This window comes from Mirounga leonina, unplaced genomic scaffold (genome assembly GCF_011800145.1).
Source record: "Mirounga leonina isolate KUSES-001 unplaced genomic scaffold, KU_Mleo_1.0 Mir_92, whole genome shotgun sequence".
NCBI classification, from domain to species: domain Eukaryota; kingdom Metazoa; phylum Chordata; class Mammalia; order Carnivora; family Phocidae; genus Mirounga; species Mirounga leonina.
In genome coordinates, this window is record NW_023270852.1 from 16,915,247 (window position 1) to 16,930,220 (window position 14,974).

The following is a 14,974-nucleotide window of genomic DNA, read 5'->3' on the forward strand; positions in this document are numbered from 1 at the left end:
CTGGGCCTCGGTCTGCTCATCTCTACAATGAGCACAGTGCCTACCTCTCAGGATCGTGGTGAGGATGGATCATGGCACCAGCAGGATGCCAGGCACACGGAAGGCCCGTTTCAGTGTTCACCACCTCCCTCTCAGCTCTGTGGAGTGAAGATGCTTCGGGACACAGGTGGGCACCTGGGTGCCCCGAGCAGAGACCTGGACTGTGAAGGGGGAAGGCAACCGCCTTCATACCCAGCCCTGTCCCCGCCCGGCCCCTCTGGCCCACACTGGCCACACGAAAGGCCCTCCGGGAGCTCTGCTCGGCATTGCTTGCTATGTGTCCTTGACAAGTCACTGCCCTTCTCTGAACCTTCTTCATTCCTCGTCCGTAAACTGGAATAACAACCCCACACTCCTCAGGTGGGTCGAGGGTCCAGTGAGACAGCCTGAGGCTGTGCCGGCCCCGGACGTGGCACGGTCAGCTCCCTGCTTCTCCCCTGCCCTTTGCCACTCATTCATTCCCTGAGTTTGTTCTTTGTTTCTGTGCGGGGCCCCCACCCTCTTTGTGACTGGGGGCCCCTGAGGGTGGGCTGGTGTGGGCACTGCAGGGTTGCTGCTGCTAGGGGAGGGTAGGAACTGACCCTTTGCTGGTTGGGGAAGAGCACAGAGGGCAGGAGGAAGGGGGTGCCCCGGGGCCAGTCCCCCTAAGTCCTCCACAGCATCTTTTCATCGTCGAACCTCTGGCCCTGAAGGGCAGACTTTTTCAGCCAGGGGAAGGGAGAAGGGCGTCCCAGGCAGCACCTGGGGGGAGCTGGATTTGGAGAAACCGGCCACACGGGGCCCCCAGTCTGCAAGGGGAGGCGGGCGAATCTCCACACTGACAGTGAGGTCTCCGCTTGGCTTCTCTGCAGGACATATGTGAGGACCCCCGCCTCTTTGTGGATGGCATCAGCTCCCACGACCTGCACCAGGGCCAAGTGGGCAACTGCTGGTTTGTGGCGGCCTGCTCGTCGCTTGCCTCCCGGGAGTCACTGTGGCAGAAGGTGAGGCCTGGGATGGGGCCCTCGCTGCCGGACAGGCGAGGTGCAGCCTGACTTTATGAACACCTGTGCGGTGGGGGGGGGGGGGTGACACCACGGCTCCCGGCATTGGCTGAACAGCAGAATTGCTGGCCCCTCACCTGCCGGCTTAGGCTCTCCAGGGCCGGGTGCTGGGAATCTCTGTAGCTCCCAAGGGCATTCTCATGTGTCCCCACCTGAACCCTGGGGGCCCACGGTGTTCCTGGAGCCACCTGGCAGAATCTGCACCTGTGAAATGTGGAAACTGCCTGAATCAGGTGCAGTGTGAGAAGACCCCACTAACTGGGGCTCAGGAGGCCCCCTGCCAGTACCTGCTGTAGAGACTTAGCCAGTCCTTGTCCTTGTCTTGGCCTCAGTTTTCTCACTTGTTCAGCGGGAGTAATCCAGCTGGTTTTGTTTCATGATTCGTGGTTCCAGGTGCTGATGTTCTGGACCAGCACCAAGGGCTTAGGTTGGAAAGAACTGGCTCCGGTCGTGACACTTCGCCCTCTTGTGGCGGCACTTGGCAGTGCAGCCCTTTAATCCCACACTGAGAGCTCCCTTCCCGGGGAGGCGGGGAGGCTGGGGTAGAGGCTGGACTGCTGGTCTCTATGGAGTAATCCATCAGGACTGCATGCTGGGTTCCTGTGCTAGCAGATACCAGTCCCCTGCGCATCCCTGCCCTTCCTGCCCTTGCTCTGAGGAGCTAGCAGCAGGGCTTACAAGCTCTGGGCATGTCAGCCTTATGGCTTAGGTTGAAGCCCTTGCCTCACCATTTGGTAGCTTTATAATTAGCTCCGTTTACTCATCCGAAAAACCAGGATGTGAGGGTAGCTCCTATCTGAGACACTTCTCAAAGGGCCTGTGCAGTGCAGTGCCCAGTGAATGGTGACAGCATTACCCGTGTTTTGATAATTAATATTCATAGAACATAATGGGTATTTCCAGGCAAGCAGGGAGCGTCCCTCAGCCATCAGAGGGAGCTGTGCCCTTAGCCGGGGCTGGGACTGTGTTAGGTGCCCTACTCTCATGTCTTCTGAACGGGGGTGTGACCTTTCAAAGCCACCCCAGGGTGGGTATCCCTGGGATCTGGCTCCTGATGGTCCTGTGGACACAGGTGCTAGAGGGCCCTAGCAAAGGTCACTGCTGCAGCCTATAGATGGGGGTGGTTGTAGGATGTCCAAGCTGGAAAGGCCTCAGAGTGCCACATGCGGGATCATTTCACTCATGGGCCTCAAGGACCAGAGAGGGTTGGGGCCTAGTGCTGTTCTCTGGATGCTGTTCTCTGTCCTCGCCCCCCTGTCTCCAGGTTCCAGGCTCCTTCTCTGGGCCCAGAACTAGGTCCCCCAGCCTCTGAGCCCGTCCGCAGCTAAGTCGGGGCTCAGTCTGGGGCTGACAGTGGCACTCAGGGATCCTGTGGGGCTGGCCCTGTACTTCCCACCCTGCCCTATAATCCCCTGTTTACCTGTGGTCTCCCTTCTTGAGGTGAGCTCCCCGTGGGCAAAGCTGGCCCAACTATGTCTTCCCACTGAGCCCAGCAGGATCCTGGCCCAGAGAAGGCTCGAGAAAGTTTTGAGAACAGAGCCCCTCCCCAAACTGTTGGACCGAGCTGCTGGGCAGCAGCTCCACGGCCAGCCCTCCTACCCTGTGCCTCCTGGGGCCTTCAGTGGGGCCAGAGCCTGGCCCACCGTGTCTCCTCCCGGGGAATGGGCTCGCTGGTCATTTGTAGGGAGGAGGCTCCGCCTACCGTGTGTCCTGTCCTGGGCCTGGCCTTCGGCGGTGCCGCAGGTACCCCATCTAGTGAGTGGAAGAAGGGGCCCAGGACCCACAGGCAGGAGGACTGTCATTGATGCTGTGGCGGGTCTGTGTTTATTTGTCTCTGGGCCGAAGCTTCTGCCTGCAGGGTAACAGGACACCTGGCCTGGCTGGTCTGGAGGCTTTAAGGGCCTGGAAGCTGATCTCCAGGAGCTCGGGTCCCCGGGAGGCTGGAGCAGAGCAAGGTGCTCTTGGCTAATTGCACTCTGCCTCCTGGTGCTTCTGTGGTGACAGCTCCTGGGCCCTAGAAGGAGGTAGGGGGCCCTGGGGAGCTTATTACTGCCTTACCTCCCTTCCTGTCCCTGCTGACTGGGCCCTGTTTGTTGTCAGCCCTCGCTTTAGGGCCCATTGCCCTGCAGGGCCTCCCCTGCCCCGTCCTGTTTTCTCCATGGAACAGGGGTGCTCAGCCTGAGCTGCACCCCCACGCCCGCCAACCACTTCACTGTGGGGATGCTGACCCTCAGGATGCTGGTACACCATGCCCTCAACACACAGTACCGCCTCCTCCAGGAAGCCACCCCTTTACCTCTTGGTGCAGCCTGGGGCTGATGGGCACAGGATTTGAAACCAGCCAGACCTGGGTTGGATGCTGGCTGGGTCCCTTGTTGTTGTGTGACACTGGGCAGGGAAGGTTCCTTCTGGGCCTTGGTGTGAACCTGACCTTTCTAGTCCCCAGAGTTGTAGGAGGATGAACGGAGCCTGCGGTGGGGGAGGGTAAGCCTGTGGCATTTAGTGACAATATACCCGTGCTAAATCCCCTCCCTCCCCGCCTCTGGGTTCCCCACCTGTCCCTCTGTTCTACAAGACACCTCTTGGCAGTGGGCCTCCCCCTCCTATGGGATCCCTGGCAGGGGCATTATGGTCTCCCCACCTCATCTGTCCATTCTGTGAGGGCGAGACAGTGGACTTCAGGTGACTGGGTTTTGTGGACCAGAAATCAGGATGTGACAGTGGGGTGGAGCATTTGCCATCAGGCCTGGTTCATTCTGGGCGCTCACCTCCCCCAGAGCCTGGTGCAGGCCCTGGCATGGGGCAGGCCCGATCCCTGCTCCGAGCCTCAGGCGCCCCTGGCCAGAGGAGGAAAGCTGAGTGGAAGTGAGTGCCTGGCTGTCTGAGAGGGAGTGTTGGGGGGTGGCCGGTCCTGGGGCACGGCCGGGGGAGGGATGTGGTGGCAGGACTCAGTTCCACTTAAAATACTCCCCCGCCCCTGTTATCCACGCAGCTCATGCCCGTGAGCTACAGAGTTCATTCGGCCCTGGTAACTGAGCACCAGCTGTGTCCCACACCATTCCAGGCCCGGGGACTGAAGATGTGCACGGGTACTATGTCGCTGAAGGCTTGCTTTAGCCAGAAAGAACCAGGGTTAGGGTTTGCTATGTTTCCTTCGAGACTGTTTCTCCAGTTGGGGTTAAAGAGGCGTTTGTTTTGCTTTTCAGTACACAGTTTTGCAATCACATATTGCTGCTCTTCTCTGTTCATTCCTACGCCAGGCTTTAGTGGGTTTTCCCAAGGTGTCTGGTGGCCGAGCAGAGAGCTGTGGGTGGCACTGGGCCCAGCCCCACCCACAGCCTCCTGCCCCCTTCCTCTCCTCCCTTCCCACTCGGGCCTCTCCTGCCCCGCCTGTCTGAGGCCCAGGCCCCGGACGCCTTCCACCCTCAGCCTCCTCCTGCAGGTTGGCAGCCAGCCCAGGCTGAGCCCAGGCTCTCCTCAGGGGCGTGCAGCCCCTGGGTCTCCCCACCAGTAGAAACCGAACACCTCCCCCAGCATCCTGCAGGTCCGGAGAGGGGGTGGGCGTTCTCTCTTTCCTCAGTGCTGCTTCCAGAACGCACCCTCAACTTGGAAGCCCCTACAGGCTCATGCCGTTGGCTCCCCACGCCCCCAGCCCTGCCCACCTTGTTGCCAACCCCTGTGGACCATCTCCCACTCGGTCACCAGGGACTTGGCACCTCTAATTTCCCGGCCTTTTCCACCCAAGTGCTGCTGTGTCCCAGGGATTACCGCGCCCATGTGGCTGACGCCCTGCCCTCATCATCCTGGCCTCAGTTCCTGTTTGTGGCTCCATCAGACTTTACCATCAGCCGCCTCGGCCTCCTGCCTCCATGGCGGCCACAGCCCACGCCTACATCTGTCCTTCCCGCAGGTGTTCCGCCGAAGGACCAGTGTCCTTGGCCTCACCTTCCAGGCGTGTCCCTCATCCTGCACTTCGACACACACCTGCCCCTAAACCTCGTTTTGGCTTCAGTCAGTGTCTGTGTACTCTCCCCATCTGCACATCTTCCTCTGGTTGTCCTTGGCCTTGGGCCCTATCATCAGTTCTCTTCTCAGTGCCATTCATTCATTCATTCATTCATTCATTCATTCATTCATTCAACAAGCATCTTCTGAGGGCCTCCTATGTGGCAAGCTCTGTTCTAGGTGCCAGCTTAACTTAACAGTAATTCCTCAGTTGTGTTGTTCCCTCTCCTCTGCAGGTGCAGAGTGAAAGGTTCTGGGAGGGTCAGGCAGTTAGACATCTCGCATCCTCTCGAATGCCCTTGGGGGATTGCCACCAGCGACCCCCAGAACTGACCTCAGGGCTTGAGATATTATCTGCTCACATGCTCTGTCCCCGTTGGTCACCCCCTGCTGATCAGGTAGCCAAGATCTCACTGACTGATTTAGCCTCCATCTAGCAGTTACTGTGCTTGTGGTCCACTAGACCCTTTAGATTGTTTTCAGTTGTTACACTTGGGCCTGTGCCTCTGTCCTCTTTTCTGTGTGTGGCGTGTCATGGCAGCTTCCCCTCTCCTCTCTCCCACGCCCAGATACACTCACATATTCCAGTTCTTCCATTTACTGGAATATACTAGCCGAGCCCCCCGGTTCTGCCTCAGGCACTGCAGATGCAAACATCTGTCAGATTCTTCCTCAGCCTCAAGTCTCCTGGGGGAAACTGAGGCTTGATGTGGGTGGAATAAGTGCTGGGATTTTAGTGGGAGGAGACCCGGGCGTGTTGAGGCAGGGCCAGCGGGCAGGAATCCTGCAGGTCAGTGATTCTCACAGGCTCTGGGCCGGCAGCATCAGCATCCCCTGGGAGGCTGGTAGAAGTGCAGATGCCCAGGCCTCGTCAGCCCTATTAAATCAGAAGCGCTGGGGGTAGAGCCCAGTGATTGTGTTCTGAGTCCTGCAGGGGATTCTGATGAGATCTAAACTTTGCGCAGGGGTTTAGGTGAGAGGTGGTGGTGGTGGCCAGGCCAGTCCTGGCAGTGGGGCTGGCCGGGAGGGCTCCCAGGGTCCCTGGGAGGCAGAAGGAAGGCCTTGGTGGTTGAGTGTGGAGGGGTGAGGCTGAGGTGAGGGTGAGGTGGCTGCACATCTCCGATCAGTTGAGTGTGGAGGGGTGAGGCTGCAGGCTCTGGCTGGGGTGACTGCACATCTCCGATCAGCAGGACCGCTCCGTTCCTTGTCCCCCCTACCCTCCCGCCAGGGGGTCTTCCAGTCTCTCCAGCGAGCACCTGCTCCCCACCCCCTTCCCCTTCTCACTGCCCCGTGCAGGCTCCCTTCTTCACAAACAAGCCCTTCCGAGGTCGTCAGGTAGTCAGGTAGTCAGGGCGGTTACCACAGCAGTTGACATCAGCAGCCTGGTCCCCGAGGAGCCTGTCGCCCTCCCGCCCGTGGCCCGTGCCTCCATGACTGCCTCTTGGAGGAGGGGAGAGGAGGCGCTGGGGGCCTCCCACCCCCGTTTGAGGACTGGGCAGGGCAAGGAGGGGAGGGGCCGGGGGAGGGCCGAAGGGTAGCGGGGCGTCCTCGGGGGCCCTCTGGCCCTGGCGGCGAGGCCCCGGCACAGCGCGCTCCTAGGCGGCCGCGCGAGGAGCGGCGGCGGCGGCGGCGGCACCCGGGCATGGCGGCGGACGGGCCGAAGCAGCCGCAGCTCAGCATGCCCTTGGTCCTGGACCAGGACCTGACCAGGCAGATGCGGCTGCGCGTGGAGAGCCTGAAGCTGCGCGGGGGGAGGCGCCAGGACGGCGAGAAGCTGCTGCAGCCCGCCGAGGCCATGTACCGCCTGGACTTCGTCCGGCAGCAGAAGCTGCAGTTCGAGCGCTGGGACGTGGTGCTGGACAAGCCCGGCAAGGTCACCATCACGGGCACCTCCCAGAACTGGACGCCCGACCTCACCAACCTCATGACGCGCCAGCTGCTGGACCCCACTGCCATCTTCTGGCGCAGGGAGGACTCGGACGCCATGGATTGGAACGAGGCCGATGCCCTGGAGTTTGGGGAGCGCCTGGCGGATCTGGCGAAGATCCGCAAGGTCATGTACTTCCTCCTCACCTTCGCCCAGGGCCTGGAGCCCGCCGACGTCCAGGCCTCTGTGGTCTTTAACCAGCTCTGACGGCAGCTCCTGGCTGCTGCCCCCTCCCCGTGCCCGCCCGCCCCGTCCCCTGCCCGCACCCCCTTCCCCGAGGCATGTGTTTGAGGACATTCTTCTAGCTGCTGGCCTGTACTCAGCTTGCCCGGGACCCGCTGAGCCTGTGTCCTTCCTCCTCTCCTTTCCCCGGTGCTGGCACTCCTGCTCATGGGAGGAAGATGCAGAGGCCCTGTAGTCTAGAAGCTGACCCGACTGCCGCTGCTTCTGCTGTAGACCGTGGAGGCCCGGTCGGGGCCAAGCATCTGCCTTCTCTCTGCTTCGTTGTCCGGAGAGCGACTCAGAACGAGAGAGACAGACACCGAGAAAGAGAGATCCAAAGCGCCAGCCGCCGGGCTTCCTCGGGAGACGGAGAGACGACGGAGCAGCCCCCTGGGGAATCCGCAAGCCTTTGCTGCCCTCCTGGCCGCAGCGCCCTTTGCTGAAGTCCAGAGGTGCACAGTGAGCCTGAGGACCCAGGAAGGCACTGCTCCTGGCCCGGGCCTGGCGTGGTCCCATGACGCCTCAGGGGCCTCAGGACTTCAGGCAGCGTTGCCGTGGGGGCTGATTTGGGGCGGTGGGGAGCGGCTGACAGGCTCGAGGCTGTGCTTGCCCGTTCTTGCTCCTCTGAGGACTCCAGGAGGGCGAAGTGACAGGGACGGGACAGATGAAAAAGTTAACAGAGATGCATCTGTCTATACACGTGCATATATATTGAGAGAGAGCGTGCAGTGTTCATGTGGCTGTGTTCCAGAGTCTGTACCTGCCCTGCGAGCAGTCTGATTTTAGATGATCTATTATGTATCGGCCAGCTGGCTCATGGGTGGCCCTTAGCAGGGGCTTGGTCAGGATGACCTTGGGGAGGGGGGCCTCCTGAGCTGAGAGCCTTTGAGGTTCATACCGTGAAGCAGGGAAGAGCACAGTGAAGGGGTTTCCCTCTGCCTGGGGGAAGCAGGGTAGAGGGGTCCAGAGCCCTGGAGCTGGAGACGTTAGATTCTTTGGGGCCTCAGGTGTCCCTGCTGGGATGTCAGGTTTTTTCCAGGTCCCTGGGCAGGAAAGGCACAGGCCCAGGGGGCACCTCAGGAAGTGCCCCCAACACCCTGTCTCTAGGCCAGCCCTGTTTTTTTTCTTTTTTGTCAGGAACAGGCCCGTGACATTTTCCTCACGAAGCAGAGCCACTGAGCGCCGCGGGGCCCTACGAATAGACGAACCGAGAGACAGAGGGCGAGAGCCATCCTCAGTGGTTGGGGCTGCTGGGAGGCTGAGCTCCCACTCTGGAGGCCTGCAGACAGGAGTGGGGTGTTGGAGTTGGGATTCTTTAGGTGGGGATTGGCTGTGGTCCTTTCTGACTCTCAGCTCTCGGGCCTGTTCCCGGCTGGGCTTGCCCGCCCATCTTCTCTGTTGACAGCTAGGGGTGTCCAGACTCCTGGAGATGGCCTTGCCCTTCGCCTCTCTGCTTGACCTCCCCCTGCAGCTCGGGGGGCCCTCGTGGTGCAGGCTGCCTGTACCCCCACCCTGAGCCACCACATCCACCCCATGCACTGTGTGTCCCCAATAAAGCCTCTGTGTCCCCACCTCGTGGTGTGCAGTCTCTCACCGCGAGCCACCCCTGCCCCTTCAGGAGCTCTGACAGCCCTCTCGAGCCCTCAGAGCCCTGAGCATGCCCTCCCGCGCCTTCTCCCGCATTCCCTTCAACTCCTGCTGCTTTCAGAGATGAGGCCTCGAGCAGTCCAGGGACTGGCCCAAGGTCAGACATCAGGATGGAGTTTAGAACCGGGTCTCCTGACACCCAGCCAGGTATTAACACCCCTGACAGTTTTTCCCCCGTGGCCCCCAGACCAGCCTCTGTCTGGAGCGTGGAGCCATGCTGAGGCCCCAGGGAGGTGCCGTCTGGTCCAAGCCATGCACAATCTCCAGTCTCCCCCGACTTGTAGGGTGGCTGGGCAGGGGGCAGACGGGACGGGGAGTGGCATGGTTGGGGTGGGGTGGGGTTAGGCCCACGTCCAGGTTTCACTCAGCCTCTGTCACCAGTTGAACGCACGTCCTCAGGCGGCCCCCTGCTGACCACCACATCACCTTAACATCACCTTAGTGCCCCACTTGGCCTTTCTCTAGAGCTCTTTCCCCTTGTCATCTCTCTGGAGCTCACTCAGTTTTTGGACAGAGACGAAGAGGCCCAGAAAATGAGGCCATCTGCCTGAAGTCACAGCAGGCCTGGAGGGGCCAAAGGAGGGGTACGTGTGTGGACCAGGCTCTGGGTCTGTGGCCCCCTGGGGTGGACAGGGGCAGTGCCCCACCCCTCCTGAGGGCCCAGGCCCGGGCGAGGCCAGCTTCCCAGGGACCGAGGTCAGGTCCTGCTTCAGAGGCCACACTTGGGGTTTTGCTTGGGAATGACCCTTGCTTTGAAATGCTCTGCGCAGCCAGGTCTCCCTGCGCCGTCCTCCACTCCGAGCCCTCCCCAGAGCAGCTGCGGTTGCCTTGTTTCCCTTCCCCAAGCCCTGCCCTTCCGGCCCCGGCCTCCATCCACTCCTGAAGATGCCTTTGGAAGGGGTAGGGGCAGCAGAGCCCAGCCCTTCCACCCCTGCTCTCCTCCTTGGCTCTGCATCCGAGACTGGCCGTGGGGAGTGCCGGAAGTGGGAAATGAGGACCCATTTTCCAGGAAACCCACAAGAAACCATAGAGTGAAGAGACCTATCGTCTCCTGAGCTTCTGCCTCCCACTGAGGCAGTGGGTGCCGTGCTGAGGGGCCCGCCACTGACCACCGATGTGACCCTAGGCAGCCTCCTGGGCCTGTTGGCAGGGGCTAATGATGGTGCCTCCTTGTAGGGCCCATGTGAAGCTTAAATGAGTTAATGTTAGTGAAACACTCAGGGCGTCGGGAGCTGGCACACGGCACCCTCTCTCCATTTGCTCATCGTGACTCTCCCAGTCACTGTAGATGCATGGTCTTACTTTGCAGTTATTCTGAGAGGAGTGTCCGCAGCACTGATTTACAGAGCAGCAGCGCAGGGTTCAGAGAGGGGAAGTGAGTTGCCCGAGGTGGCACAGCAGCCCAATGCTTCTGGGAGCGGGCAGTGTGGGGTGGAGGGACAGGCGGGGGCCTGGCTCTGGTTGGAGAGTGGACGAGAGGGCATGGATTCTCCTCCCATAATCACTGGGCTCAGAGTGGCCCAGCTGAGGGGATCTTTAGCCCCCACGGTGCAGCTGGGCAGCCCAGCAGGAGGGGGCCTGACCCAAGCCTGGGGTCCCACCCGGGTCTCTGAGCATCTGGCTGTGCCCTGTGGACAGGAACCCCCAGGCCCCTGCAGATGCATCAGGTCCTCTCTCCGGGTGGTGAGCGACGGGGCTCTGCGCTCCCGAGGGTGTGCGGAGTAGGGGTGGGGGGCCCAAGCTTCCTGGCCTCTTCCCGTCGTGGCATCTGAAACCCAGGAATTTGAGACTCTTGGAATCAGAAGCTGAGAACTGAGGAACTTCAGATGCTTGGAACCAGGCATCCTCTAGTTTGGGGACTCACCCACCTGACTTGGGTAACACAGGAACTGCCCCCCTGCAACCCTTCAGCCCTCAGCCCTGCTGGCCTTTTGCAGAAATGCCCCCAGCTGGCCCTCTGGGCTCCGGGGCAGAAATCCGCGAAAAGCTCCTTCCCCATGCCACACCTGCACACACACTGACATTCACGCACTTGCACACTCACACGGGCGTGTCCCACTGGCCAGAGTCCCAGGAGGATTTGAGCCAGGAGCGTTCCAGGCACCAGGGCCCCATGGCGCCCGCATCGCCTGAGCTTTCTGGGCTGATTCTGCAGTGGGTGCCGCGGGGGCCTCCAAATCCCACACAATCCTTGCCTGGCCGCCAGCTCAGCCTAAGTAAGGGCGTCGATCCCTCAGGCCTCTCTTTTCCCATCTGCATGGGGGGCTGTTGTTGAGGTTTCCCCCCAGGAGGGAGGCTGACCAGGTCACCTGAGCTGCCCACCAGCCCCAAGGTTTGCAGACTTGTGTGGGTGCACCTGCCTGTCCTGCGTTCCCCAGCGGGATGACCCCTCACAGGTGCACAGCCCTCCGCGGTTAAGGCGGCACCCCCGAGGCCACTGTCCATCCTGGGTCTCCCAGCAGCCCCGGAGTAGGGGCGGCAGATGCCGACGCTGAGCAGCGGCCGGTCGGAAGCTGAGTCCGGGCCATGCAGTGCGGTTGGACACGTGTCCAGGAGTGGCTGCAAGGTCACCAGCCGGACAGGGCCTTGCTGCGGCTGGCCCTTGGAGACTTTTCTTCCAGAAAGACTTGCCTGGCTGTGGAGCTGGCCTCCCATGATGGGGGGGGGGGGGGGGGGGCGGGATCTGGGCCTGGAGTGGGGCTCAGCCCCGCCCTCCAGAAGCTCCGCTCAGTGATCAGGGAAAGGGCCTGGGGGAGGGGCTGCCCCCGGGGAGCTCCAGACCCCGAGAGCCCAGAAGCTGCTGCTCAGCTCGCCCCTGAGGGACAAGGAAGGGGACGGTACCGGAGAGGGAGCCAGGCGTGCAGATTTGCTTGGGGCCCGAGATGGGAGGCGGTGTTTGGGGGTGAGGCCGAGAGGGCTGTGAATGCGGGGACAGGGAGCTGGGGGCCGTGGGGATGGGGCGTTTCAACTGGAGACAACATGGGAGGAGAGAGATGGCTTAATGCGCTCCCTTGTACCCCTCCCTCTGCCTCAGCAACTGTCAACTCTCCCCCAGTCTTGTTTCCTCTTATTCCCCCCCTCCCCACGCCCTCCAGGCAACATGTCATTTCGTCTGTAAATATTTCCGGATGCATCTCTGGAGAATAAGGGGTCATCAAAAGCAAAACAAAACAGAAACAAAACTCTGTGACTGCAATCCTGTAACACAACTAAAATAATTTCACATTTCACGATAATTCCCTCATTGCATCAAATGCCCAGGAGGAGTTTTGGTTTCCAATTTCTGCCATAAATGTGTGTATGTTTCTTTTTTTTTTTTTTTTAAGATTTTATTTATTTATTTGACAGAGAGAGACACAGTGAGAGAGGGAACACAAGCAGGGGGAGTGGGAGAGGGAGAAGCAGGCTTCCTGCCGAGCAGGGAGCCCGATGCGGGGCTTGATCCCAGGACCCTGGGATCATGACCTGAGCTGAAGGCAGTCGCTTAACCAACTGAGCCACCCAGGCGCCCCTGTGTGTATGTTTCTTTAAAAATTTTATTTATACCATTAGTTTCAAATGTAAAGTTCAGTAAATCATCAGTTGCAGATAGTACCCTGTGCTCATCACATCACGTGCCCTCTTTAATGCCCATCACCCAGTTACACCATTCCCCCCACCCACCTCTCCTTCCTCAACCCTCAGTTTGTTTCCTAGAGTTAAGAGTTTCCATTGGTTTTTCTCTCTCTCTGATGACTTCCCATTCAGTTTTCTCTCCCTTCCCCTATGATCCTCTGCACTTTTTCTTATATTCCACATGTGAGTGAAACCATATAACTTTCTCTGATTGACTTATTTCACTTATTTCACTTAGCAGTTCCATCCATATCGATGCAAATGGTAAATTCATCCTTTTTGATGGCTGAGTAATATTCCATTGTGTGTGTGTGTGTGTGTGTGTGTGTATCAGATCTTCTTTATGCATTCACCTGTCGATAGACATCTTGGTTCTTTCCAGTTTGGCTATTGTGGACATTGCTGCTATGAACCTTGGGGTGCTCGTGCCCCTTCGGGTCACTGCATATATTACAAAGCTGTGACCATCAAGACAGTCTGGTACTGGCACAAAAACAGACACACAGATCAATGGAACAGATAGAGAGCCCAGAGATGGACCCTCATTTTCTCTATTTTTTGAGTGTCTTCTATTTTATTGATTCCTGCTATCTTTATTAATTTCTTCCCTTTACCTGGGGAAAAATTTTTTTCTAGATTCTTGAAGTAGAAACTTCCTCAATATTAAACCTTTCTTTCTTCCATCGTTGGCTTGGTTTTCATGCTGTTGTTTCAGGTGTTCTCCCTGCCACGCACTTCCTGTAAGCTCAGACTTACCTTAGTGGTTTCGTAAGGTTCAGGTACAAATTTGTGGCATGACTGCTTCATAGGAGACATTGTGTACTTCTCTCACGAGGCACGTGATGTCTGGTCATCTCTCTTCTTCATGATGTTATAAGCCGTCGATGACCATTACTAAATCCATTATTTGCCAGTGGTCGTAAAATGGCGAGAGTCTAATATTCTAGTCTCTTCTTCATTTCTGCAACTCATCTCCAGATACAAACCTCCCTATTGGTTACCCACTGGGTACAGTTTGTATCGAAAAGGCAGGATAAATCCCGATTGTTTCCCTTAATTTTCCAGTTTTAAAAGAAACTGTCCTCCAGTCCCAGCTGTCCTCCAAGAGTGACTAATTATTTGTTTTTGTATCGTGTGGTTTCATAGATTGGAACGTATTTGATGTGTTTTCATCCATTGCAGTAATTATCCTTACTGATGCTGAGCTTGGCCCGTCTTTGGCCAGTGAGAGCCTCTTTAGGTTGGTTCTGGAATCCTTTGATGTGGCCCGAGGGTCCTTGGTTGCTGCCTTGATTCCTGGTACACTGAACGTGGTGTGGGAAGGTTTGAGTTTGTGTGCCTGTGTGAGCACACCTTCCTGGAGAGTGTCTGCCTTCTCACTCAGGACCCTGCTGGTAGTAGAGGGGGTGTGGGGTAAGAAGCTGGCTGTGCTGGGCCCACCGGCCATGTTGTAGAGGGGAAACTGAGGCCCACAGGGATCCCTGACTCAGGATCTCCAGGCCCTAGAGCCTCATTAGCTGCTTTCTGAGCCACAGAGGGCGCAGGGCCAAACCCCGGGTTTGGCTGATGATCCTCCTGCCTCCCCAGGAGTACATCCCAGCACCCTGCGAGGGCTCCTCTTCCTCCCTCCCCAGTCCCCGTGCAGTCCAGAGCTTTCAGAGCAGGAAGGAGTGGAGGAGGGTGCACTGGCCAGGCCAGTTTGCTCGGCTTCAGACTCCCTATCCTTCTGTGCCCTTGGGCAGCTTCTCGTTCCTCAGCCTTCCCATCTGTGCAGTGGGGATGATAAGCCACCGTGCATGTGCCCCATTTTTGATACAGCTTTCTGTCCTGAAAGCAAAGTGGGAGGGGATGCTGGGGGCTAGGGCAGAGACTGGCCCGGGAGGTTTTCGAAAGGACACAGAATTAACTGACAAGGGACCACCAGGCAGTATTGAATCCTTGCTGGGTTCCAGATGCTGTGTGGGCCCTGAAGCCTTGAGTGTGAATCCTACCTCCCTCACCGGTCCTCATGGGCAACATTGGGCCAGCAGCTTCCCACGGTATTTCCCCAAAAGGTGGTGGGAAGGGCCAGGGGCGGCCGAGCGAAGAGCCTGGTCTGTGCCTGGCCCCGGGCATGCCTCGCTACTGGCAGTGTGGCCCCTCTCATGGTGCTTGGCATTTTCATTTGCTTGGTCTCCAGTGTCTCACAGGGACCATTTGTCTTTGCCAACATCCCTGTTGATGGTAGGAAGTATGTAAACAAAAGCCTTCTTAATGAGTGTGGGGGTTGGGGAATGGCTTTAGGCTGAAGTATCGTGCGCAGGCTTGTCTAGGCCTTGGGATTTACGGCCTCCTGATGCATCTCTAGCTCCTCGGCCTGGATGCCTGGGTGCCCACCCCCATCCCCGAGGGCGGGTTTTCTTCCAGAAGGAGCTGTCCATGGTCCCAGTGGGGTCAGCCCTCCCTTGCTCCCATGCTGGGGAGGGCCAGCAAGTTA

The 14,974-nt window shown here is 58.8% G+C and overlaps 2 protein-coding genes across 5 annotated transcripts in view; both read left to right on the forward strand.

Annotated features, from left to right (window-relative positions):
* Positions 1–14,974, forward strand: part of CAPN5 (calpain 5) — a 52,310-nt gene that overhangs the window by 22,962 nt on the left and 14,374 nt on the right. For 3 of the 4 annotated variants that reach the window (XM_034995608.1, XM_034995607.1, XM_034995609.1), the window contains exon 3: positions 891–1,022. The exons of the other annotated variant lie outside the window; for it this stretch is intronic. In XM_034995608.1, the coding sequence (XP_034851499.1) occupies positions 891–1,022 (132 nt within the window). The remainder of the gene's footprint in view (positions 1–890; positions 1,023–14,974) is intronic. 4 annotated transcript variants of the gene reach the window in all.
* Positions 6,475–7,322, forward strand: OMP (olfactory marker protein). The gene has a single exon (XM_034995611.1). The coding sequence runs from the start codon at positions 6,730–6,732 to the stop codon at positions 7,219–7,221; it is 492 nt and encodes a 163-aa protein (XP_034851502.1). The 5' UTR covers positions 6,475–6,729; the 3' UTR covers positions 7,222–7,322.